This window comes from Myotis lucifugus, unplaced genomic scaffold (assembly GCF_000147115.1).
Source record: "Myotis lucifugus unplaced genomic scaffold, Myoluc2.0 scaffold_318, whole genome shotgun sequence".
NCBI classification, from domain to species: Eukaryota; Metazoa; Chordata; class Mammalia; order Chiroptera; family Vespertilionidae; genus Myotis; species Myotis lucifugus.
In genome coordinates, this window is record NW_005871366.1 from 957218 (window position 1) to 982497 (window position 25280).

A 25280-nucleotide genomic window follows, 5' to 3' on the forward strand; every position below is an offset into this window, starting at 1 on the left:
GGGGGAAAAGAGATGACAGGTGGTCGGGGCAGACCTAGTTCCTGCTCCCGTGCCGGCCTTAAGATTAGCCCCACTCCAAGAGACCTCTCCAATGACAACCGAGCAGGAAGACGGTGTGAGCTGAATGAACGTGTGGGTGTGGCAGGGGCTCAGCCGGGACTCAGCTCTAGCCACACTTGCCCATTGCCCTCCAGCAAATCGCCTGCTGATAACTATGGAGCAAAGTGTAGGGAGAAAGGAAAAAGGAAGCCAGGAGGAGACCTGGGAGACAGAACGTACTGCCTTGGAAAGTCACCAAGTGAGAGCTCGTCTTCATTCCTCCCTCTCCTCCCCCTCCTAGGCCTTCAGCTGAATCTGCCCACCCGCACTCCCACCTTCTCTGCGAGAGCCTACCCCTGAGGTCAGTCCACGTGCAAGTGTGCCCGGCCGCTGCGCGCCTGCTTAGCGGCCATCCGAAGCCCCGCGCGGGGAGCGCCAGCGCAAAAGCGCTGTGAACGGGAGGGCGACCCGCGCCCGAGCAGAGCGGTCATCCGGCCTCTAGGGGGCGCCAGGCGAGCGTGGCGAGCAGCCCTGGCGGCAGCACGCTCCTCGGCCTCCGCCGGTGCTCCGGATCTGAGATCCGGTGAAAAGCAAGTCTTCTGGTTACAGGTTCCGGATCTCACGGGCCCCCGGACGCCCGCCCGCTCTAGGCAGCCACACCGCCTCCCCTACACCCCTGAGGTAACGCGAGAACGGACGGGGTCTGGATTCTGGGAGGTTGCGAGGGGAGATCCCGGTTCAAGGGCGGGGTTGTAGGTCGGAAGGCGGCTGGGACGCGCTGTCAGTGCCGGTTGACACCACACTTCCTGGTCAGCGTCCCAGCTCCCCCGCTTCCCCAGCTCCCGGCGCCCTGCACGGCCCTCGCCCTGCGGGGCGCGGACTAACCCCCCTCTGGGAGGAACCTTCCCTCTCTCCACCCTTGGCTTTCCCCGCAGGTGAAGCCTCCATGGAGCGGCTCCTGGCCCAGCTGTGTGGCACCAGCGTGTTGCAGCCGCTTCCGGTGTGGGAGGGGGACACCACGGGCCACTGCTTCACCCAGCTGGTACTCGGCGCCCTGCCCCACGCGCTCCTCGCCGTGCTCAGTGCCTGCTATTGGGGGACCCCTAGGTGCGTAGAGACGGGGTGCACATACATCTGTCCGTGTGTGCCTGCAGACCTCTCCCCGAACCCACATCCACGCGGCAGTGTAACCAGAATAGTGAGGTCTCTGGAGTAGGGCAAACGTAGAATAAAATGTGAGCATACCACTTCGCAGCAGTGTGGCTGTTTTGGAGCAAGTTGCTTTTCTTTGATGAGAGGTTTAAATCAAGTCATGCATTTAAGCATATAGCGCCAGTGCATGGCACATTTTTAAAAAATATGTTTTTATTTACTTTTGGAGAGAGGAAGGAAGGAGAGAGAGGGATAGAAATATGGATGAGAGAGAAACATGGATCAGCTGCCTCCTGCACGCCCCCTACTGGAGTTGGAACCTGAAACCCGAGCATGTGCCCTGACCTGGGATTCAACCAGTGACCTCTTGGTGCGTGGGAGGACGCTCAACCCATTGAGCCACACCACATTTTTAAAGACCCGATGCATAGTAGAAATCATCACTTTTGTAGATTTTCAGATGTTCAAACACAACTGTCATGAATTAGAGGTGTGATTGGGTGAACAATGTTTTTAGCCAAAAAGGGTAACTTGTGTTCTAGTTGTGGGACCAGTTCTCACCTCTTCCATCTATGAAACCTCGGTGTTCCTAGGCTAAGAAAAGCACATGTGCTCAGCTGGAGAGGAAGCAGTAGGCAAGATTTGAAAAGAGAAAAATTAAACCTTGACCCTGCCTGGGGTTGGAGCAATACGGTGCAGTTGCTAAACTCACCTTGGTTTTGTACTTAGGTCCTATATGGCTGTATAAGGCAAAGTTAGTCTTACTCTGGCGACTGACAAGGCAGGAGGGCAAGGTAGTCCCTGCCTGTGGGAGTCCTTAGCCTGATGGATGGGATGTGTTCCTATCCAAGATGAATTAGGGAATTGATGAATCCCTCCTTGGGTAGGAGAAGCTTTGGGCTGGGAGGAATCCAGTTTTGTCTCTTATGCAGAATGAGTTAAAAGAAAAGGGAGGGTTAGTCAGCACAGACACTCACAGTCTACTCAGAGGAGTATCTATTAAAAATTGATCCAGTCCTTTGGGAACTCACAGTCTAAGGAAAAGGCAAGAAAGAATATTATGTAATCAATACAAATGGTGGTTATCTCACTTCACTCATCAGACTTTGTGTTGTTTTTTTATTGATTTTTTTTACAGAGAGGAAGGGAGAGGGATAGAGAGTTAGAAACACCGATGAGAGAGAAACATCGATCAGCTGCCTCCTGCACACTCCCTACTGGGGATGTGCCCACAACCAAGGTACATGCCCTTGACCGGAATCGAACCTGGGACCCTTGAGTCCGCAGGCTGACGCTCTATCCACTGAGCCAAACCGGTTAGGGCTGTGCATTTTTTAAAAAGAGTTAGAAAGATCCAGAATCTCATACAGGAAAGGACCTCAGAGAGCTTCACTGCTCACTGTACTGATGAGGAAAATTAGGTGCATAGAGGGAAAGAGACTTGCCCAAGGTCATGAGACTGGTTGATGGCCAACTTGGAGCCAGTATATCGCCTCCAAAGTGTTTCCACAGCTTAAGAAACAGAATTATTAAAGGTTGACTTTTAGTCCAATATAAACACCTTCATATTACTGATCATCTGGACTTTTTAAAGGAAATCTGAAGCATTTTAATCTACAATTAAACTTTTTCAGTAACCCACCCCTACCAACAAAGGAAATGCAGCACAAGGACATGCGGTTAAGGTGAGGGGCTGCTTGAAGTCCCTCCACAATTGCAGACCCTCATCCAGCATCCTGGTCCCCAGGTCCTCTCTTTTTTTAATCCTCTCCCAAGGATATGTTTCCATTAATTATTTTTTTATTGTCTAAATACATTTTTATTGATTTCAGAGAGGAAGGGAGGGAGAGAGAAATAGAAACATCAATGATGAGAAAGAATCGTTGATCGGCTGCCTTCTGCACGCCGCACACTGGAGATCGAGCCGCAGCCAGGACATGTGCCCTGACTAGGAATTGAACTGTGACCTCCTGGTTCATAGGTTGATGCTCAACCACTGAGCCACGCCAGCCTGGCTTCATTAATTTTTAGAGTGAGAGGAAGGGAAAGGAGGATAGGAGGGAAAGAAAACTAGAGAGAAAGAAAACTAGTGAGAAAGAAATATCAATCAGCTGCCTTCCATATGTGCCCCAAGGTATGTGCTCTGACTAGGAATCAAACCCGCCACCTTTTGGTTACCGGATGATGCTCCAGCTAACTGAGCCACCCGGCCAGGGCTCAGCCATCTTTTTCTATGAACTTTCAAGACATTCTAATATTCACTGTTGTAGGTGTGTTTTCCGATGCTTGATTTTTAATGCAGACAGATCACCCTTTTGTTTATTAAAAACATGTTTCCCATGCCAAGAAGATATAGACAAAACCGGAAAGAGTTTTGCATTTCAGCTAAAGGAGTCACAGGAATGATTTATCCCACCCTCTACAATCACTGGAAAGACTGAGAGAATATTCTGAGGCATCATAACATTTAGGTTATAAGAGTATAAGAGGTGTAAGTCAGTCAAATTTTTATTCACCTAATAGTGTTTCAGGTGAACTTAAGGGTTGTTTTAGGTAGATATTTCTGTGAAAGTGAATACTCATCCTGAAGTGGTTATCAGTATGAAAATGTAGAATTTTTTTCTAATTAGAGCCTTCATATTTTGTATGACCTTAACTCAAAACTGTTAATTTCTGTGGTGAAAGAATGATCAAAAGTGGTGTGAGTAGATTAGAAAGTGGATTAGGTTAATCCAGGAAGACTTCCTGGGAGAAAAGGCCCTAGGCTCCCGGGTAAAGTGGGGTAGGAATAAGGTGCATAGGGCAGGAAAGGGAGTCGATTCCCTCCAGGGAAGTGAGTTATTGGAGGTCTGTCTGGGCCCTGAGTCAACCATGATGTGCCTCCTTTTCTGTTTCCCCCCTTATCCCCAGGAGTCCAGATTACAACCTACCATGCAGTCCCGGCTGGCGCCTCCGACTCACAGCCTCCTTCCTGCTCTCCATCTTCCCACTATTAGACCTCCTTCCAGCTGCTCTGCCACCAGGGGCAGGCCCAGGGCCCATAGGGCTGGAGGTGCTGGCAGGGGGTGTAGCAGCTGTGGCCTGGATCAGCCACGGCCTGGCTTTGTGGGTGTTGGCTCGTTCCCCTCATGGCCACTCCCGAGGGCCCTTGGCCTTGGCTCTGGCTGCCTTCCTGCCAGCCCCAGCCCTAGTGCTCACCCTGCTGTGGCACTGCCAGCGAGGCACACTTCTGCCCCCACTTCTCCCCGGGCCTCTCTCCCGCCTCTGCCTTCTCATCCTGCAGCTGGCTTCCCTCGTGGCCTACGGACTAGGCTGGGCAGTCCCTGGGCTGCCGCGGGGACCCTGGGAGCCCCTCCTGCCCGAGGGACAGGAACCTGAGATAGCCGAAGATGGAGAGAGTTGGCTGTCACGTTTTTCCTATGCCTGGCTCGCACCCTTGCTGGCCCGTGGGGCCCGTGGAAATCTCCAGCAGCCCCAAGACGTTTGCCGCCTTCCCTACAGGCTGCACCCAACCTACCTGGCCCGTGTCTTCCAGGCACACTGGCAGGAGGGGGCCCAGCTGTGGAGGGCCTTGTATGGGGCCTTTGGGCGGTGCTACTTGGCACTTGGACTGTTGAAGCTGGTGGGGACCTTGCTGGGATTCTCAGGGCCCCTGCTGTTGTCCCTACTGGTGGGCTTCCTGGAGGAGGGGCAGGAGCCCCTAAGCAATGGCCTGCTCTATGCCTTGGGGCTCGCCGCCGGGTCTGTGCTGGGCGCCGTGCTGCAGAATCAGTATGGGTATGAGCTACGGAAGGTGACACTTCAGGCACGGGGGGCCGTGCTGAACATCCTGTACCGCAAGGCTTCACAGCTGGGTCCCCGACGTCCTCCTGTTGGGGAGGCCCTGAACCTCCTAGGCACTGACTCTGAGCGGTTGCTGAACTTTGCTGGGAGCTTCCATGAGGCCTGGGGCCTGCCCCTGCAGCTGGCCATCACCCTCTACTTGCTGCACCAACAAGTGGGTGTGGCCTTCGTGGGTGGTCTGATCCTGGCCCTGCTGCTGGTTCCTGTCAACAAAGTGATTGCCACTCGCATCATGGCCAGCAACCAGGAGATGCTACAGCACAAGGACACGCGGGTTAAGGTGAGGGGCTGCTTGAGGTCCCTCCACGATTGGAGACCCCCACCCAGCATCCCGGTCCCCAGGTCCTCCCATGCACAGCCTGAGGGAGGGAGTGTGACCTAGAACTTGAGAGCTCAGACTAGAGAAGGACATGGGTGCACATCCCAACTTTGCCAGGTACTAGTTTAATCACCTCAGGAAAGTCACTTAACTTCTTTGGGCCTCCATTTCCTCATCTGTAAAATGAGGGTAATAGTTTGCCTCGTAGGGTCATTGTGGGGTTCCTATGAGGTAATGCCAGTCACAAAATAAGCCCTAAATAAATGTGGCTCGTTAGTAATATTATTAGTTCATGCAGTCCTAGGAGGAAGGAAGTAACCTGTCTGGGACCAAATGAGTTTTTAGTGATAGAGCCAGGGCCCGAGTCTCCTCCCTCCTCATGTAGGGCCCAGACCACCCCATGGCTGCATGTGGAGAAGCCAGGGGAACCCCAGCTGCCTCTTAGAGGTGGGCTCTGCAGAAGGGAGTAGCTCACTTTCCCCCGGGCCAGCTCCAGGTGTTAAGCATCTGGCTGAGTCAGTTCTGGGTTTTGCAGTGATTGTAGGTACCTCTACAGAGGGGATGGTAGGCCTGGAGGGGATGGTAGGCCTGGAGGTCCATACAGCACAATTGTCAACATCTTTTTTTAAAATACCTTTTTATTGATTTCAGAGAGAAAGGAAGAGGGGGGGAGAGAGAGAGATAGGAGCAATGATGAGAGAGAATCATTCATTAGATATCTCCTGCACGCCCCCTATTGGGGATCAAACCCGCAACACAGGCATTTGCCCTGACCAGGAATTGAACTGTGACCTCCTGGTTCATAGGTCGACGCTCAACTGAGCAACACCGGCCAGGCAGTTGTCAGCATCTTTTGGTGCTAACGGAGAGGGGGCTGTCCCTGATAGCTGGTTATAGCATGAGGCCTTTTTTCCTACTCATGATCGACGAGGTCTCCAAGGCCATCTGTGCAGGCTCCCAGTGCCTCCGTGGCTTGCAGGCTGTGGGTGTATAAAAGTTAGGATCCAAAGGGTTCCTCTGGCCCTTGCCCATCTTGCCTGGGCCCCTCTGCCCATCTAACCCCAGGCTGTAGTGTGGCCTCCTACATCTGTATTCTCCTACCGGAATAGTTCCCATGTCACCTAAGCCATGGGCCAGACTGGTGACCAGGCCGAGAAGCCCTTATCTCCTGGCTTTGGGAAGCAGTGCTTCCTCCCTCATCTAATGAAGAATGTACCAGTATGGTAACCCTCTGCACTTTCCACCAGCTCATCTCTTAGGGGGGCCCAGCTCTGACCTGTCCCCAGCTGGAGTGTATGGAAAAGTAAAAGACGGGGAGGGGAAGCAACCCAGGGTTGAAAAGGGTTTCAGGGCAGGACTTACAGAAAGAGCTGAGGTGAGGAAGAAAACCAGGGCTAGGAAGTATCCGGAGGCTCAGGGTACTCAGCATCCTCTACTCCGAGCCTGGGGAAGACGAGGCAGAGGAGACACACGAGCAGTGTCTCCACCTCACACTGCTTTCTTGTTCCCGTCCTTAGCTCATGACAGAGCTGCTGAGTGGCATGCGGGTCATCAAGTTCTTCGGGTGGGAGCAGGTGCTGGAGGCCCGAGTAGAGGCCTGGCGGGCTCAAGAGCTGGGGCGACTCCGGGTCATCAAATACCTGGACGCAGCCTGTGTGTACCTGTGGGCTGCCCTGCCGGTTGTCATCTCCATCGTCATCTTCATCACTTATGTCCTCCTGGGGCACCAGCTCACTGCCACCAAGGTAAGGATGGGGGGTAGGGGACAGGGAGGATGGAGGGAGACAGCAGCAAGAAGACGGCAGTGGAGTGGGGAGGTGGGGAGGGGCCTCAGCCGGTGGTTCTGGCTGGGAAGGAGGGAGGAGGATCCCTGGCTGCCTTTTCTGTTCCAACCGAGGGCAATTCTCTGAAGGGACTTTTGCTGGGGCCTCAGATATGTAACCCTTCCCTCTGTGAAGGAATTCCTTTTTTCCTCTCCTCTTTCTTCCCACCTTCTGGTCAGGCCCAAGCTCTGTTAGGTCCCTTTTTTCTCATTTTGATGGCCTTGGAGAGAGAAAAAAATCCATGATCCTGTGCTGCTTCTGCCCCGGGCCAGAGGCTTACTACTTAGAAATTCTGAGAAGGCCAAAACCGGTTTGGCTCAGTGGATAGAGCGTCGGCCTGCGGACTGAAAGGTCCCAGGTTCGATTCCGGTCAAGGGCATGTACCTGGGTTGTGGGCACATCCCCAGTGGGAGATGTGCAGGAGGCAGCTGATCGATGTTTCTCTCTCATCGATGTTTCTAACTCTCTATCTCTCTCCCTTCCTCTCTGTAAAAAATCAATAAAATATATTTAAAAAAAAAAAAAGAAATTCTGAGAAGGTCTGAGAATGGGCTAGGCTAGTGGTTGGCAAACTGCGGCTCGCAAGCCACGTGCAGCTCTTTGGCCCCTTGAGTGTGGCTCTTCCACAAAATACCACGTGCGGGCGCGCCCTTTTTTCTCATTTTGATGGCCTTGGAGAGAGAGAAAAATCCATGATCCTGTGCTGCTTCTGCCCTGGGCCAGAGGCTTACTACTTAGAAATTCTGAGAAGGTCTGAGGATGGGCTAGGCCTGCGTGCCTCAGGAACAACCTGGATCCCTGGAGGACCATCTGGGATTCTTGGAATGGCTACCTTTGCCACCTCTGATCCAAGGATTGTCCAACCAGCCCCTCAGTTCTGCTGCTGCCCTGTTCTTCCCTCCGCCGACCCGTCCACAGGGCCACCCATACGGCAGGCCTTCAGATGCTTCACAACCCTTTCCCCTCAACCCTAGGTATTCACGGCCCTGGCACTGGTACGCATGCTCATTCTTCCTCTCAACAACTTCCCTTGGGTGATCAATGGCCTCCTGGAGGCCAAAGTGTCCTTGGACCGGATCCAGCGTTTCCTCGACCTTCCCAACCACAACCCCAAGGTCTACTACAGCCAAGGTAATGCGGAGCGAGAGGGTAACACCTGGCACAGGTGAGGAGGGAACTGTAGCCCCCTGGGCACTGCACATAGATGCTACCAAGAGAAGCCAGAGGCAACAGGGTCCAGGTAGAGCAGGTGGCCATTTCCTGGGGGAGAAGCCTCAGACTGAGACGGAGGCTGAATTAGCCCTCGGCAGGTAGATATGGGACAGGCAAGCTAACGGCATGCCCCTGGTTTACCCGCCCCTAGCAGGTAGGTGGTGGGTTAGAAGGCCAAGCTGAGTGGCTTCTTCCCTGTTCAGATCCCCCCACAGAGCCATCTACAGTATTGGAGCTGCACGAAGCCCTGTTCTCTTGGGACCCAGTGGGAGCCAGCCAGGAGACCTTCATCAGGCACCTTGAAGTGAAGAAGGTTCGTTGCCATTGGTCAGACAACCTAGGAGAGTCCCCAGGCTAATAAGGAAGATGGGGACTCAGTGACAGATAAGCAGGGATGGGGCCCATCATGGCTAGATGGCCCGGTAGCTCTAAATCCCGAGGGGAAGACTGGAGAGGTTTTGGTGAGCAGGCTCTAATTGAGGAAGAGATGCCACCTCGTTGAATGTCATTCCTCCCCACACAGCTTTTACGTAGTCACATCTCTCTGTGGTCTTCAGACAGCTCACACCCACCCAGTCCAGACCAGCAAGTGTTTTGTCTCCTGGATCATCCATGTCCGCTAGAGGGTATCCAGTTCAGAACCGACCCCAGAGCTGATCCAGCCCCCAGGCTGAGCCCCGGGAAGAGACCCAGCAGCCCCTTCTGAAAAGCATTTTGCAAATGAGAGAGATAGTCCTCTCTTTAGCTTGGCGAAAGGAATCACACCCCGTGGTTCTCACCGCCACATACATTCGCACAGAAGCGCTTGAAAGAACGTTCCTGGCAGCACAGTGACTCCTGTTTACCCCAGTCCTGTTTTCATGCTCCCCTGACCCCATCCAGTTCTTTGCCCCACATCTCAACCCCGCATTCTCTGGTGGTGGCTGAACTGTCTCCACCACATTTGGCTCAGGTTTCCGGCTTGGGCTGTATATTTTGTTTTTCCTCTTAGTTCAGGCAAGATAAGGCTGGAATTTTTCAAAGGAATTTTACTAATGTGTCAGTTGGGGCTTTTTTGGATGTAAGTGGTAGAAACCCACTGGAGCTATCTTAAGCAAACAAGAATGTATAGTAAGGCTATGCAGATGATTTGCAGAACCCGAAAGCAAGCATGCAGCTCCGTCTCAGGAGCAGCCCAGAACTAGGCCTCGACTTGCAGAGAGCTCTTTCCTTCTGTCCGCTTTTCTCTCTGCTTGCCTCGTTTTTCTCTCTCCGTGGATCCACTCTGCATTGAGCAGAAGATGTCAGGCAGAGAGCCCTCCTACTTGCCGCTGTAGCCAGAAAAAGGGAGCATTCCCAGGGGAGGGGCTCACGTTGGTTTGGTGCCTGCCCGTAGATGAGTCAGAGTCTTGGCTGGCTGGGGAGCAGGGGAGGGGGGGCATCACAGACAGAGCTTCTGGGAGCTCTGCCTCTTCCTAGAGAAGGATTTTTTTTTCTTTTTGTACAGGGAGATAGCTCCATAAATGTGTGTTACAACTAAGAAATGAAGGGAACGCACCAAATTTTAAACTGCAAATGACAGAAATAGACACTTCTGAAACACTGCGATTTGCCCTGAGATACAGAAGTCCAGCCACAGGTGGACTTAGCCAGCCCAGCATCCAGGCCCCAAAGCCTGGGGTCCCTTCCTCCCCTCTCCCCATTCTGGGATGCCTGCCTCAGAGCTTTCCTTGGAATTTCTTAGGCTTTGTCCCTCATGGCGAATTCTTTCCCTACAGACTCACTGGGGCCTAGAGAGAAGCCTCCGTGGGATGGTTAGCAGCCCGGGGCCTCGGGAGGCAGACCCGGCACTTAACTGTGTGGATTTTTTGCAGGGTCTCCTGGTGGGCATCGTGGGGAAGGTGGGCTGCGGGAAGAGCTCGCTGCTGGCCGCTATCGCGGGGGAGCTCCACAGGTAAGCAACCTCTAGCGTCCCCACCCTCAGCTCTGCCTCAGCAACACTTCCCTAGCCCCTGCTGTGTGGTGGACCTTTTCTAGGGGCCAGAGATGCCAAGTGAAGAAGACATAGTCCCTTTCTTGGGAGAGGTTTCAGTCTGGAAAGGGGGAAACTGCAAAAAAGTGAGTTCTCATCGTTATCACACCAGAGAGTTACAAGCGCTATATTAGTGAGTGAAAAAACAAATGGAAACATCCAGCATCAGCTGCTCCTTGAGAATATGTGGTTGTGCCGGGAAGGGGTCCAGAGCCGAGGCGTGAAGGAGGCTTTCTTCTTTTATGCTTAAGTCCAGGGTGGTGGCCATGCTCTCTTCTGAGCTTCTGAGAACATCTAGATGTGACAGCTGCTTGGCTTCCGTCAGAGAGCAGGTTTCCCCTTCCCCGTCCACAAAGAGCCCACAGCCTCATTTAGGACTTCGTGGCTGCCAACCCGGAGAGCCATGTGACGTGAAGGGGGACCCTGTGTAGAAGACAGCAGGGTCTTCTGGAAAGGCTTCTTGGAGGCAGGGGCTGGGCACGGAGAGACTCAGTCTGGAGCCGGCCCCCATGCTGCCAGCCTGGCTCTCTGCAGGCTGCGTGGACGCGTGGCATTGTGGGACCTGTCCAAAGGCTTCGGCCTGGCCACCCAGGAGCCCTGGATCCAGTTTGCCACCATCCGAGACAACATTCTCTTTGGGAAGACATTTGATGCCCAGCTGTACAAGGAGGTGCTCGAGGCCTGCGCCCTCAATGACGACCTCAGTGTGAGTGCCTGGCCCTGGAACCTCTTGGCCACCTGTGTGCTCGTGTCCCTGACACCTCAAACCAGAGACTTACTCTGGGAGGGGGTGGCTTCCACTCAGACATCACTTACCTAGGACTGGCCATCAGGCTTTGCTCCTCCCAGAGTGTGAGCTGGGGGAGGGAGGGGGACGGGGCTCCACATAGCCCCGGTGGGGACCCTGAGTCTCCTGGGGCTAGGGAAGGATTCCCTGTGAGGCTGAGATCTACATAGGTCTGGCTGGTGGTTCTCATTCAAGAGGCCCTCCCTCACCTCCCAGTGGGAAGACTTGGGAGAGTCAAGGTTACTGTAGGGAAGCCCGGAGAACCCTTTAGGTCCCCCACATCCAGAATACTAAATTTAGGGGGGATGAGATTCTGCATTTCTCCCATGACTTCCCCACCCAACCCCCATATCCCTGCGGGACTGCCGTCACCACTCCCCTGTCCAGGTAAATGTGGCACTTCGCTGGAAAGGAGGACCTTTGACTATGACCATGGGGCATCCTCTGTCCATCTATTGCTTACTTCTTTATCAAGCATCTATAGCAAATGTCTACCAGGAACTGTTCTAGGCAGTAAGAAAAGAGGAACAGCAAAGCTTTTTCCTTAGACTCACCATCGGGTGGACCACAGGCGCCTCCTCTGGTGTTGGGACCCCTTAGCTAAGGAGGTCACTCGTGAGGCCACAGGAAGCCTCGAGGTCACTCCTTGAAAAACCTTCACAGTCTTCACATTGAGTTTGCCCATCACCACCCTTGCCCGTTAGAAAGGTGCGGCAGTGTGATGGAGTGGCTAAGAGTCTGTGCTCGTGTCCTGCCCTCACGAGGTGTGGAACAACCTTGGGCAAGGTGGTGAGTCTGACTAAGCTTTGATCTCCTGTGTGAAAAGGAAATAATACCATCTTCATAAAGTTGTCATGGAGATTGGATGAGGTGATGCCTGTAAAGTGCTAAGCACATAGTAAATGCTCAGTAAATGCCAGTTGTTACAGCTTATCCCCTCTGGCTTGCTCCCTCCGACCCCCAATTCAAGACCAGTCTTTTCAAGCTCCCTGACTCATTTCTATGCAAAGGGATAGGAAATGGGGTAGAAAGTATTGAGGAGCTTGCTCAGAGGCCTGTCCCATCAGATCCTTCCTGCTGGAGACCTGACAGAGGTAGGGGAGAAGGGTGTGACGCTCAGCGGGGGACAGCGGGCCCGGATTGCCCTTGCTCGTGCTGTCTACCAGGTAAGCTAACGGTGGGCAAGTCCAGAGCCTTGGGAGCTTAGCCGGAGGGTGTGGGATATTGTCATCAGCATCTGGTTCCCCCTCACCCATGCTCCTGAGTTGGTAGTTCCTTTACCCCATTCCCCTTTTGCAGATTCAGGGCAGAATTAAAGGCCCTTTAAAAACTATTATGTGCCCTGCTCTGGCCAGTGTGGCTCAGTTGATCGAGCATCGTCCTGTGCACCTAAGGGTCACCAGTTCGATTGCCGGTCAGGATGCAGTCAGGGTGCATGCCCAGGTTGTGGGCTGATCCCAAGTTAGGATGCATGCCAGAGGTCGATCAATCTCTCTCTCTCTCTCTCTCTCTCTCTCAACATATTTAAAACATAAACAAAAAACCTATTATGTGGCTTGAGGCACTGCGACCCAGAAAAGCTAAGCATTGGCCCTGGGGCACTGGCCTTGTTTGACTGGAGGGAAGTCCACCTCAGGTCTCACCTCTTTCTCGCCTGCTTGAGGGGTAGCGCCCAGAGTTCCTCTGAACCGTCTTCTCTGAGTCCCTCAAGATCACGTCCTAGGAGAGGTCTGGGTTCTGGCCAGAGGACCTGGGACTTGGTGTCCATGGTGCCCCTACCACTCTCTAGGAGAAGGAGCTCTATCTCCTCGATGACCCTCTGGCTGCTGTGGATGCAGACGTGGCCAACCACCTGCTGCACAGGTGCATCCTGGGGGTGCTGAGCCACACCACGCGGCTGCTCTGCACCCACCGCACCGAGTACCTGGAGAAGGCTGACCTGGTGCTGCTGCTGGAGGCCGGGCGCCTGGTCCAGGCGGGTAATGTGGGCTGCCAGGGCCGGAGCCCGGCCCGTGAGGGACCACCTACCTGGGTGTAACTGGGGAAGAGGGACAGATGGATTGTCAAGTGCGAACTCTGCCACCCCTCCGTGTGTGGCCTGGGCCCAGCCATCCTTCTGTCTCATGGGAGCCCCTGTCCTGCCTTCACAGAACCGATGTGAGTAAACGGAGAGCAGGAGGGAAAGCAGCACGCCCAAAATGCCAGTGGACTGGGGACTTGGGCTTTGTGACCGAGTACATTGGGAACTTACAGTCCCTGGACCTCTGAGAACAGTCTGATGTCCATGGAGAAGAGGAAGCAGTTTTAGAACAGTCTTTTTTATTTTAAAAAAATCCTGAAGGATTGTTATCCAGAGGGGCATGACTGTCTGCAGGTTCACTGGGAGAGAAGCAGGAGGAAATGAGGCCCCACCAGAGTGTTGGGAATTTTGTGAGGCGTCAGGAAAAAGCTTGGCGGCCCTGAGAGGTGACGCCGGGCAGAGTGCTCACGGGGCTACGACTCTCCCACGGGTGGACGTTTTCTGTCTGTGCTGATTGGGCTCCCGACACAGAGGGTGGACTTGATGGTCCTGCCCAGAGTCTCGGGGTCTCGGACAGAGCCCTGCCAGAGTGGGTCCCAAGAGAAGGGTGGTGGGTGAGGGAGCGGGTGAATTGACACACATTTTTAGAAAAACCTAGTATATTTCTGGAACAGTCCCCTCCTAATTTCACCTGCTACCTTGCAGGGCCTCCCTCTGAGATCCTGCCATTGGTACAAGCTGTCCCCAAAGTCTGGGCTGAAGATGGACAAGAGTCTGACTCAGGTACGGCCCAAGAATGACAGGAAGTGGCTTGCTCCTCACCACAAGACAGTAGGCATACGGTTTTCACAGAGCTTGCCTGCCTCTCTGAAACACTGAGGTTTTCAGCTGTCATCCTGCAAGCTGTCATCCCCCTGACCTCCTCGATCCTTCCAGCCACAGCACAGTCAGCAGGGAGCCCAGAGAAAACAAAGGAGGGGCTGGAGGTGGAGGAGAGCGCATCTGGCCGCCTGCTGCAGGAAGAAAGCAAGAAGGAGGGCGCTGTGGCCTTCCACGTGTACCGAGCTTACTGGAGGGCCATCGGCCTGGGCCTGGCCCTGGCCATCCTCTCCTCGCTGCTCCTCATGCAAGGTAGGAGTAAACCCCGGAGCCCTTATCCCACCCACAGCCTAGTCTTCTAGGTGCATCACATCCTTCCCTGTGGACTAATCCTTACAAAGCCCAAGACTCACCAGGCATGGACGACAACCGAGACAATAGGCCTCTCCCCGGTTCTGAGAGAGTCCCAGAAGCCAGACAGATGCACTCTGTAGCCATCTTCGGATCTGCCCCATTCTGCAAATTTGAGATCAAGCTCCCGCAGACCTGTGGAGTGATAGACCCAGGAAAGAAGCGCACACCGGGGAGGACCTGGAATAGTGGCAGGGTGGGAGGGCCAGCAGGGTGAAGAAGGAGAGAACTAGTCAGGGGCAGAGGATTAGGATAAAGGAGGTGAGTCTCTCACAGCTTTCTCTTTCCTGTCCCCACCCAGCCACAAGGAACGCTGCTGACTGGTGGCTCTCCCACTGGATCTCTCAGCTGAAGGCAGACAAGAATAGCTCCCAGGAGGTGTCAGTCCAGACCCCCCCGGACCCTGCTGGGCTCCTCTCTCCCCAGCTGCTCCTCTTTTCCCCCAGAAGCTTCTAGTGAGTGACTGGGGCTGGGAGCAGGCCCAGCGCTCTCAGAGTGGTTGCCAGACAGGGAGTGAGAGTTGGGTGGGGGGAGGAGGGGAGTAGGGCTGGTGTTCCCGGGGCTGTCTCTCTGGAAAATGGGGAGAGGTAGTGTAGGGGAGGGGATGGGACCCCCCAAGTGGCTCTACTGTTGGTGGCCCACAGCCTCCTCCCCACCACCCAGCACCTCAGTGTTCCTGCTGCCCAAAGCTGCCCCCAACGGCTCCTCAGACATCCGTTTCTACCTCACCGTGTATGCGACCATTGCTGGTGTCAACTCCCTCTGCACCCTCCTCCGGGCAGTGCTCTTTGCAGCGGGCACCCTCCGGGCAGCCGCCATCCTGCATCGCCGCCTGCTGTGTCGAGTCCTTCTGGTGAGGGGATGAGCGGGTGGGCATGGCATGTGGGAGTCCTCCCTATACTTGGGCTCCATCGAGGGCCCCATCCTACTTCCTAGTCCTCAGAAGAATCTAGCCCCTCACAGATGAGTGCAGCACTTGACAGCTTGTGACCTGGAGAGGCCGAGAGCAGAGGGGCTGCCTGGGTTCAGACCCAGCTCCTTAACCTACAGCTTCCTCCGCTGTCACATGGGGAGAAGGGGATCGTCCTCAGAGTCACTTCCGATCTGGACTTCTAAAGGGCTGAGGGTTGAGCTAAGCACCCCTTAGTCCATGCGAAGACCCTTTTGTGTTTTACTTATTTATCTATCCATCCCTTTTTATGCATACCCTATCTCCATTTCCCCTACTTTCCTTGAAAAGCAACATTCTAATTGTGTTTAATGTGTATCTTTTTGGGGTTTTTTTGTGTGAAATGCCCATTTTGTGTTCATGTATTTTTATAAATGAAATTTTGTTTCTTACGGTTTATATTTAGGGCTGTTTCTAAGATCCATCCTGGTTGCTATGTGTATATCTATTCTAGTCTTTTGCCTACCCATAGACTTAGTATGAAGATAAATTAATTAGTTATGGAAAGTGCTTAGGATAGCCCTAGCCAGTTTGGCTCAGTGGATAGAGCATCGTCCTGCAGACTGAAGGGTCCCAGGTTTGATTCCCATCAAGGGCACATGCCTGGGTTGCGGGCTCAATCCCTAGTAGGGGGCGTGCAGGAGGCAGCCGATCAATGATTTTCTCTCATCATTGGTGTTTCTATCTCTCTCTCCCTCTCCCTTTCTCTCTGAAATCAATAAAAATATTTTTTTAAAAAAAAGAAAGAAAGAAAGTGCTTAGGATAGTGCCTGGCACATACTAAGTGCTCAATTGGCAATTATTATTAATGTTATTGTTACAAAGCCCATTCTTATCCATTGCCTTATTTGGACCTCATAATTACCCTGTGAGGTAGGTATTATTGTCCCTATTTTACAGATGAGGAAACTGAGGCTCTGAGAGTGTCAGTGACCGAGGCAAGGCTGTTTCCCTAGAGAGCAGGCTGTGAACCCAGTCCTACGTGGGTCTGTCCATTGCCTGTCAGGGAGCAGCTGCCTACTGTTCTGCTTCTCCTCCGGGAGCCAAGGAGGGGACATCTTCAGGCTGCGAAGAAATTCATTTCTCTTACTCTGGCTTCGAGAGATACTTCAGAAAGTCCTTCAACCTAGTCTCCTGCCTTAAGATAGGACTGTCGCCCAAGTAAAGGCAGAGAGTTGGGGGACGGGGAAGGGGAGAGGGGGCTGCCCTTGAGACTGTGCCTCCCAGTAGTAGTCCCGATATCTGGCAGTCACTGAGCCCTTCTCCATGCCAGGCAGCCTGTGCTGAGCACCTGGCTGCTATGTATATGCCTTTAATCCTACCGGTAGCCCTGTGAGTGCAGTTCCATTAGTCTCGTTTTTTTTCATAATTGATTTAGAGAGAAACATCAGTTTGTCGTTCCATTTATTTATGCTTTTATTAGTTGATTCTTATATGTGCCCTGACTGGAGATGGAACCTGCAACCTTGGCGTATTTTTTTTCACATATTTTCATTGATTTCAGAGAGGGAGGGAGAGGGAGAGGGAGATAGAAACATCAATGATGAGAGAGAATCATTGATTGGCTGCCTCCTGCATGCCCCTCTCTGGAGATTGAGCTCGCAACCCAGGCATGTGCCTTGACTGGAATCAAACCTGGGACCCTCCAGTCCGTAGGCCGACTCTCTATCCACTGAGCCAGACTGGCGAGGACATCCTTGGTGTATTTAGATAATGCTCTAAGCAACTGAGCGACCCAGCTGGGCTTTTATCCCCATCTTTGAAATGAGGAACAGGGGCCTTTAAGAGATTGAGGGGTTTCACATCTAAGTGGCAGAGCTGGAATCCCAGCCGCAGTCTGACTCCGAAGCCTGAATGCTACCATGAGACAGTACTGACTTGGACCACTGACCTCACCACTCTGTCCAGCCCTGGGCAATCAGGATGTTCCTCCTGACATCTAACTGAAGCTCACTCACTGGCCTGAAGTCCCCATATTCTGGAGAGGGACGTAGGCATGTCTAGCGCAGGGGTAGAAGAGTGGCCAGCATGGCCTTTCAGGGTCACCACTGGCCAGAGGGACAGTCTCTGTCCTTTGTACCCTGCGATATTCTTCCTCCTGGCCCCACCTGTTCCTCCTTTCTGCTCCCAAACTCTGGAGACACTTTACTTCCTTCCAATTCTCTACCTTGGACCTTCCGCACCCCACCTCCCTCAGGGTGGGCCCCAACCCCTTTTGTGCCAGACCCTGCCCTTGCTCAACCACATCCCTTCTCCCAGGCACCCATCACCTTCTTCGACTCCACGCCTATGGGCCGGGTCCTAAACCGCTTTTCCTCTGACGTGGCCTGTGTGGACGACAGCCTGCCCTTCATCCTCAACATCCTTCTGGCCAACGCGGCAGGCCTGCTGGGCCTCCTGGCTGTGCTGGGCGCCGGCCTGCCCTGGCTGCTGCTGCTGCTGCCGCCTTTGAGCGTCATCTACTACCGCGTGCAGCGCCATTACAGGGCTTCCTCGCGGGAGCTGCGGCGTCTGGGCAGCCTCACCCTGTCTCCACTCTATACCCACCTGGCCGACACCTTGGCCGGCCTCCCAGTGCTCCGGGCCTGCGGGGCCACTGACAGGTGTGTGGAGTCTGCCTCTCCCAATCAGAGCAAGGGTGTGAGGTGCTGGGGGGAGGGGCAGAGGATCCCCCTTAAGAAGAAAAGCACATGGGAGAGAGTGGCTTCAGGTCTCCTGAGAAGGGAAGGGTGGGTGAAGGCACTAAGGGAAAGAGGAAAGAGACAGAAAAAAGGGCTAGTGGGGCAGACTCCCTGTGACAGAACACACTGACTTCTCCGTACCCTCAGGGAGGCCTGTGGGGGTGCTGATCAGCTCCAAGAAGAAGGTGTTCTGTGGGGGAGTCTGGGCAAGTGATTGCAACAGTGGGTGGCCTTGCTCCCCCCCTGACCTCCCCCAGGTTTGAAGAGAAGAACCAGAGGCTCCTGGAGCTAAACCAGAGGTGCCAGTTTGCTTCCAGTGCCACCATGCAGTGGCTGGACATTCGGCTACAGCTCATGGGGGCCGCAGTGGTCAGTGCCATCGCAGGCATCGCCCTGGTGCAGCACCAGCAGGGCCTCGCCAACCCAGGTACCACCCGGGAGCCTTCACTCGCCTCAGAAGCATGCGACTCCCATCCCCTGCCCCATTTCCCCCCTTCCCTCTCCCTGCACCGCCCCCCAGCATTTTCACCTGCCACTCAGGGTCCCTGTGAGTATGTGTCCTAATTCTCCTGCCCCTTATTTTAGAGTTGAGGACACTGAGTCTCAAGAAGTGACTTTCCCAGGTGATGCTGGATCTGGTACTAGAACCAGTCTTCTGATCTCTGCCCCTGCCCTGCTCCCCCCATCCCCAGCACTCTGCCAGGCCCCCCGTCCTCCCTCAGAGCCTCTGCGGACCCACTCCACTGCCTGGCATCTGGCGTCCTGTGGCCCTGGGTCTGCTGCTGGCATCTTCCCGCTTCTCTGCGGCCTCCTTTCAATGCCCGCAGTCCGCAGCTTGAGATTCTCCCGTTCGGCCTCAGTCCTCCTCACCAAGCCTCCCCTAGTGCCTGGTGTTCCTCCCCTGCCAGGACTGGTGGGCCTGTCTCTGTCGTATGCCCTGTCCCTGACGGGGCTGCTCTCCGGCCTGGTGAGCAGCTTCACGCAGACAGAAACCATGCTGGTGAGCGTCGAGCGGCTGGAGGAGTACTCCTGCGACCTACCCCAGGAGCCCCAGGGCCAGCCGAGGCAGGTAGGCCTGCACCTGTGCCCCAGGCCTGGGCACTGGAACCCTAAAGGACCCTCCCAACGGCCCCCATCATTCCCCAGGTTCCTTTCCTTTCACTCCTCACCATCTTTCTCAGCTCCTCCAATGTCCCCGCACGATCTCCCCTTCCTTCACTGTGTCCCTCATCTTGTGTCTGTTCTCCCATCTCTCCTTCACGTGTCCTCATTTCCCCCACCTTCTCTCTCACGCCATCCATTCCTCATTCCCCCTCCTTCCACTCTCCAACCCCTCTTCTCCCCATGTCTCCCCGTCTCACCCGTCTCCTCCACCTCCCACCCACAAACCCCACCAGCTAGGCACTGGCTGGCTGACGCAGGGGAGCGTGGAGTTCCAGGATGTGGTGTTGGTGTACCGGCCAGGGCTGCCAAATGCCCTGGATGGGGTGACCTTCTGCGTGCAGCCCGGAGAGAAGCTGGGCATCGTGGGCCGCACGGGCTCTGGAAAGTCGTCTCTGCTGTCAGTGCTCTTCCGGCTGCTGGAGCCCAGTGCGGGGCGAGTGCTCCTGGACGGAGTGGACACCAGCCAGCTGGCGCTGGCCGAGCTCAGGTCTGAGGGAGCGAGGAGAGGAGAACCAGACTACTGGCACATAGAGGAAGCCTAGCCGAAAGGCCTTCCATAGACTCGGGGCAGCAGGGTCGATTGTGGGGAGAAGGCAGCTAGGACAGCAAGCAAGGATGGCGAGCTCCCAGTGCTCGCTACCCTCAGGTCCAGGGATGTAGCTGTGGTCTCAGGTCTTTAATCTGACCCAGGCCCACCTTTCCAGCTTCATCTTTCTTGTACTTCTCAGTATACACCTTGCACTCTAGATCAATGGTCACTGCGTCCTGAATCAGAGCCTCCCGGTGCTGTGCCCAAGATAGTCATCCTCTCAGCCCTCAGGCTTGGCAGGTGATGCTCAGGGCACTCGAGACCTGGGCCAGTTGCCCGTGGCAACAAGAGGCCACATCTGGTGCTAAACAACTCCCCCCACCAGCCCCAGGTTAGCCTGGTGTCATTTTCTCTGATGTGGAAAAGGTAGGGGAGCTCTGTTCCAAAGCCTATTATTGATCCCAGGCCCTGGCCCTGCCTTTCCTGCCTTCTCTTCTAACCTGTGGTGGCCTTGAATTATAGCTCCACCATATGGCTCCTCGGGACCCAATTCCAGGCCCTCCAATCTTGACGCATCCCCTCCCTACCATTCAGACTCTCTACTCATTCCTCGCCACCACAGCTGTCGCAGTGACTGCTGGAGTCAGTGCCACACCGCTACCCCAGTCTTGTTTTGTAGCTTAGTGAGATGGAAGCTCCTGAAGGGCAGAGTGTGGGCCTTTGGTTTCTCTCGTGTCCCTCATGGCACCTGCACGGTTCTGGGAACACGCTGAGCAGCGGGGGAGCTGAGTGAGGGTTATGTTCAGGGCTCCTCCCCAAGCTTCTCTGGAGGTGTAGACCTATAGCTAAAACCTGTGCTGGGCGCAGAAGTGACCACATCTCCAGCCTAGACCCATGTCCCTCCTTGTCCCCCAGGTCCCAGCTGGCTATCATCCCCCAGGAGCCCTTTTTGTTCAGTGGGACTGTCCGGGAGAACCTGGACCCCCGGGGCCTGTATGAGGACAGGGCCCTGTGGCAGGCTCTGGAGCAGTGCCACCTGAGTGAGGTGATCGGGTCCATGGGTGAGTACCAGGCCCGACCCTGCAGGGTGGAGAAGGAGGGAGCGGGGAGGGGGCAGAGAGAGACCTAGGACCCGGGGTGAAGATGCTCTGCCTTGCAGGTGGTCTGGATGGTGAGCTGGGCGAGGGGGGCCGGAGCTTATCCCTGGGGCAGAGGCAGCTGCTGTGTCTGGCCAGGGCTCTCCTCACAGATGCCAAGGTAAGGCGAGAGGAGGAGACATTCGAGAGGGCCGGGAAGAAGGCGGGGGCATGTGAGGGGTGAGGGAGTGAGTAGGGAGAAGTCTCAGAGGACCAAGTTAGTTTTTCTTTTAGAGCTGGAGGTGGGGAGCTGTGGGCTGGGCTGGGCTGCGCTGCGCTGGGCCCCGCCGGAAGGCGGGGGCTGGTGCTTGGGCAGGAGCCAAGGCTAGCCCTCTTCTCTGTCCTCCTGCCCACCCCCTCCACATGGCCCAGATCCTGTGCATTGATGAGGCCACGGCAAGTGTGGACCAGAAGACAGACCAGCTGCTCCAGCAGACCATCTGCAAACGCTTCGCCAACAAGACAGTGCTAACCATTGCCCACAGGTGTGCCAGCATCCGGCATGAGACTCCAATCAGGGGACATAGTGTCAGGGACGCCAGGGGCTAGAGCCCTAGAGAGTCCAAACTTCCATGAACCTCAGCTCCTCATTCTCATAGCACATTGAAGGCATCTGTGGCCCCCAGCACAGAGCCGGGGTAAAGCCTGGGGCAGAACTGTGCTGTCTAGGGGAGGAGAGGAGGGAATGCGGGTCAGCTTCCTGCTTGAGGGCAGCGGTCGCCAACCTTTCGGACCTCACGGACCACCAGTTGGTGGCCGCTGCTTTACGGTTCTGCCCTCCATCCTCCACTGACCACCTCCTTTCACACAGGCTCAACACCATCCTGAACTCTGACCGGGTGCTGGTGCTGCAAGCTGGGAGGGTCGTGGAGCTGGACTCGCCTGCCGTCCTGCGCAACCAGCCTCACTCCCTGTTCCAGCAGCTGCTGCAGAGCAGCCAGCAGGGAGCCCACTCCTCCCGCTGAGGACCCCACCCCCTGGGCGGCCCCTGTCTCGCCCTCTGCTGGGTGGCTGCAGAGCTGTTTGTTTACATTCTCCTCCATGGCTCTACCTCACTGGCACTCTCCCGGGGGGAGGTGTCATGGGTTCCTCTCTGAGAACCAGGCTTAAGGCAAAGCCCCAAGGGTTCCCCAGAAACAGGCCTCTGCTCAGCCCTCGTCAGTGACGCCAGGCAGGTTTTTCTGGAAAAGGAGTCCACTTATAACTTCATAGTTTTATTGAATAAGATTCCCATCTTACATTCTGTGTATTAAAAAAATAATATTTCTTGTGTGAAGCTGCTGAGGGGTGGCAAGTGAGGACCATTCCAGTCTGAAGGACAGAGGAGGTGGAGGCGGCACAAAAGCCCCACCGCCATCACAGTGCCGTGGTCTTTCCAGGCTCCGGGGGCAGGTCAGGTGGCAGGGGGAGCCCTGCAGGCAGCATGCTGACCTGACATTCTTGGTCCTGGCGCGCTGGGGCGTAGTGCGGTGCAGAGTAGCAACAGGGTCCAGGGGGACAGACGCCCCGGCGCCAGGCCCTCAGGGTCAGCAACACCGTGGACAGGACCAGGGTGGCAGTGAGGGCCCCGAACACCACCACGGCCACCAGGCTAGACTCACCTAGCCTGGCCTCTTGCCTACGCACCACCTCCTTCACTGAGATGCGCAGCAGCCCAGCCCCTGCGCTGTGGGGGACAGGCCCCGTGGCAGGCACCACCATAGCCGAGGTGGGCCCCAGGGGCATGTCTGCCATGGTGGCAGGGGCTGGGCCAGGTAAGACGAGCTCACAAGTCTTGCCGCCATAGCCGCTGGGACAGAGACAGTCGAAGTCATGGACCCGGTCCCGACAGCGGGCCCCTCTCTGGCATGGGCGGCTGGCACAGTCATCCAGGTTGATGGTGCAGAAGCGTCCAGCAAAGCCCTCGGGGCAGAGGCAGGAGAAGCGGTTTATGCCATCCAGACAGGTGGCGCCGTTCGCACAAGGCCGCATCAGACAGTCGTCCACATTCACCTCACAGTGGGCACCCACAAAGCCTGCCAAGCAGCGGCACGTGAAGTTGAGGGCAAAGCCCTGGTCGTCCTGGCACTGGCCGCCATTCTGGCACGGGGAGCTGGGGTGGAGGTGGGAGAGGGCTTTGATACGGACTCACACCTGCAGGGTAGCCTAGGTCAGCATCCTGACCACTGCCGCCCACCCCCCTCCCAGCAATGTCACCTTGAGTCACATTCTGAGCCTCCAATATCTCCTTTTAAAAATGGGAATGGAAGTAGCATCCAGCTTCCACATTGTGAGGGTTAAATGAGATAACCCAACGTCAAGCAGTTAGCATGGGGCCTGGCCCAGAGGCAAGGCTCTTAGGCCTGACACAGAAATGAGGGCAGGCCCCGCCCTACAGGCCCATTTCCTCACGCACACATGAGGCTAAGGCTGCTGCTAGAACATCCTTAGGGGCCACAGGGGCAGCTTTCCTGGGAGGATGAGGGGAGTCCTAGGTCTTCAACCCCTCTCCTCCCCCCCAACAGCCAGAGCAATCACACATTGATCTGTTACATCTCCAGTTCCTGTAGATTTTTGTGGAAGAAATGGCCCAGATGGTATAAAAAAGCTGAGAAACCCAGAACTATGGACACTGGCAAGCTGGGGTTTTATCCTCCGGTGCCCCCAGTGGGGCTTCCGACCTTCAGCCCTATTACTTCACCACCAGCCTCCCAACAGTCCTGCCTCCTTCCGTCACCAGTTCTCACCTAACCTTGAACTCACCACCCCACGGGGCCATACTCACCCTGCCTGCTCACAGGGTCCAGTCTTGCGCTCACAGTCCCGTCCGTGGAAGCCTGGTGGGCACACACAGTGGTACTCGCCGCCCCCATCATATACGCACTGGCCTCCATTCCGGCAGGGGGACTGTGTGGTACAGATGTGCTCATCTACAGAGGAGACAGGGAAGGTTCTGGGATAGCCCCTTACATCTGGCACCCAGACCTGCCCAGGCCCCACCTTAGGCTCTGTGGGTGCAGCTCATACTGCAACCCCCCCCACCCCAGCTGGTATGTATGGTGGAGAAACAACACTGAATTCAGAACCAGGAGGCTCCTAGCCCTGGCAATGTCAATATGTCTCAGTGACTTCAAGCAAGTTGTAGCTCATCTATGAGTCTCAATTTGCTCATCTGTAAAATGAGTACCATTTTCCACAGCTGCCTTGCCTATCTCATGGGGTTAGGTTAAGGGCCAATTCAGACAGCAGATAGGTATGAAGTCTAAAATGATCAAATGTGTTTGGGGGCTGGACACAATAAATAGGAGTGGATGTTCTCCCAAGACACATGGGGTCGGTCTCCAGACTACTCCCCTACCTTTGTCACAGAACTTGCCCGCCCAGCCACCATGACAGATGCACTGCCAGGGCTGGTGGCAGGAACCATGCTGGCAGCCAGGCATCCTCACACAGCGCTCACAGTGCAGCCCCTCCCAGCCTGGGTCACACCTGATGGGGAGAAGCACAGGGTCAGGGCTCTGGGTGGGGGATGTGAGGAAGTGGAGGCAAGACCAGAGCATCTCGAAAACAAGAAGACATGACAGTCCCCAAGGGAAGCAGGCTCATCGAGATAGGTGTGGGCTGTGCAGATCATCTGACACCAGCACTCAAGTCTTGGTTCTGCACTTTGTCTAATCCTTATAAGCCTTCGTTTCCTGATCTGTAAATTGGGAATGCACTTTCCAGGGATGTGTTGAGGAAGAAGCTAAGATGATTGTAAATACTCCCAGTATCAGTCCTGGCATATCTGAGACTCAAAATGTGTGTTGTTTTTTAAAGAGTGCCCTTGATTCCAGGGCAAAAGCCTGACCTGTGTTTTTTTTTAATCCTCACCCAAGGAGTGAGGATATTTTTTCCATTGACTTTAGAGAGAGTGGAAGGAAGGGGAGAGGGAGAGAGAAACATTGATGTGACATAAACACATCGATCGGTTTCCTCCCACACAGGATCCGATGGGGGCCAGGGATCAAACCTGCAACCCAGGTATGTGCCCTTGACTAGGAATTGAACCCATGACTCTCCGGCAGGCCTGCATTCTAACCACTGAGCATCCTGCCAGGGCCTGACCTGTTTTTTTTAAAAAGCCTTCCATCCTTGAGTCCAAAACACCCCCAGCTTCTCCAGCAGCTAGCCCTGACAGTAATTCCTCATGACCATCCAGACACATTTCCCTCCAGCTATTGGATTTGCCCCCACCCCCACCCCCACCCCAGTGAGTCAATTACTCAAATTCATCAAGAAAGATCCTCTTCCATAAGATCTCCCCGGCAACCCGCCCAGCAGCCTTTCTTTTATAGGCCAAACCAATTCTCTTTATATCTTGCCTATCTCTCCCTTCCCTCCAGGCTCCCACTCTCCAGACGGTC

General features: G+C 55.0%; 2 protein-coding genes across 2 annotated transcripts; one reads left to right on the top strand and one right to left on the bottom strand.

The window, feature by feature from the left end:
- The first annotated feature begins 599 nt into the window (after window positions 1–599).
- Window positions 600–22144, top strand: ABCC10 (ATP binding cassette subfamily C member 10). Its single transcript, XM_006100578.3, has 22 exons — window positions 600–720; window positions 975–1146; window positions 4102–5314; window positions 6871–7098; window positions 8151–8307; window positions 8592–8701; window positions 10242–10321; window positions 10934–11105; window positions 12254–12352; window positions 12976–13165; window positions 13912–13989; window positions 14143–14337; window positions 14738–14891; window positions 15100–15289; window positions 17645–17988; window positions 18324–18493; window positions 18975–19135; window positions 19464–19717; window positions 20675–20820; window positions 20919–21016; window positions 21268–21380; window positions 21707–22144. The coding sequence occupies exons 2-22, from the start codon at window positions 986–988 to the stop codon at window positions 21858–21860; spliced, it is 4467 nt and encodes a 1488-aa protein (XP_006100640.1). The 5' UTR covers window positions 600–720; window positions 975–985; the 3' UTR covers window positions 21861–22144.
- DLK2 (delta like non-canonical Notch ligand 2) lies at window positions 22094–25044 on the bottom strand. Its single transcript, XM_006100576.3, has 3 exons — window positions 24233–25044; window positions 23660–23804; window positions 22094–22987 (listed from the first exon to the last, which is right to left on the bottom strand). The coding sequence occupies exons 1-3, from the start codon at window positions 24432–24434 to the stop codon at window positions 22252–22254; spliced, it is 1083 nt and encodes a 360-aa protein (XP_006100638.1). The 5' UTR covers window positions 24435–25044; the 3' UTR covers window positions 22094–22251.
- Window positions 25045–25280: the final 236 nt, after the last annotated feature.